This window comes from Petaurus breviceps, unplaced genomic scaffold, assembly GCF_028583685.1.
Source record: "Petaurus breviceps papuanus isolate PSGF00001 unplaced genomic scaffold, PetGlider_PUasm1.0 173, whole genome shotgun sequence".
Classification (NCBI taxonomy): Eukaryota; Metazoa; Chordata; class Mammalia; order Diprotodontia; family Petauridae; genus Petaurus; species Petaurus breviceps.
In genome coordinates, this window is record NW_027185759.1 from 31248828 (window position 1) to 31249636 (window position 809).

Sequence of the window (809 nt, forward strand, 5' to 3'; positions counted from 1 at the left end):
GAGAGAGAGACAGAGAGAGACAGAGAGAGATGTATGTGATGACTTTAACAAATCAGCACAGGTTGGTACTGTGATACCTGCTTTGGAAGGAGTTGGAGGGACATTGTTCTAGATGCTCCAGGATCCTCCTGGTCTCTCTAGGTTGCTTCCCAATTTCCTTTGCCATTCTGGGCATTCTAGTGACTTTAGAGGGCAGCTTGATCATAAGATGGGCTTTTGGAGGGACTCATTATTCTGACCCCTGAGCCAACCAAGGGGCCATGTCCTTAACTTTTTCTTGTTTTTAAAAAATTTAGTTCAATTTTTCAACTACCAAAAAATCTATTTGGCTTCCTACTTTCCTCTCCTTCCCCTTGAGAGGTGATGAAGGCAGGGGACTTGTACCTTTTCTTGTCAACCCTTCTAAATCCTTTGGCTTTCTTAGTTCATCTGTCCAAAACATCAGTGAAGAGTGAATAGTAACTGAGGAACTGATATGCAGCTGCCTCCAGAGTCTAGGAACAGAGTTGTCATGGGAAAGAAGTCCATTTCTAGGAGCATGGCACTAACCTGAAGAGAAGCCCATCACCAGCCATGGCATAAATGACCCTAGGCATCGGGAAGAGAGATCCCAGCAAGCTGACTGTCAGGCCAGCGACGGAGCCGATGGCCACAATGAACTTTGCAGCATAGAATCCGTGTGCCACAAACATCTCCATGAGGGGGGACTCAGTGTCAATGGCATAATAGGGCACCATCAGGGTCAAGATGACGCTCACCTGTTCAAGAAGAGAGAGAGAGAGAGAGAGAGAGAGAGAGAGAGAGAGAGA

The 809-nt window shown here is 46.5% G+C and overlaps 1 protein-coding gene across 1 annotated transcript in view; it reads right to left on the reverse strand.

Annotated features, from left to right (window-relative positions):
- Positions 1 to 809, reverse strand: part of SLC7A14 (solute carrier family 7 member 14) — a 148502-nt gene that overhangs the window by 35266 nt on the left and 112427 nt on the right. Inside the window, exon 6 of the mRNA XM_069083576.1 lies at positions 550 to 758. Within this exon, the coding sequence (XP_068939677.1) occupies positions 550 to 758 (209 nt within the window). The remainder of the gene's footprint in view (positions 1 to 549; positions 759 to 809) is intronic.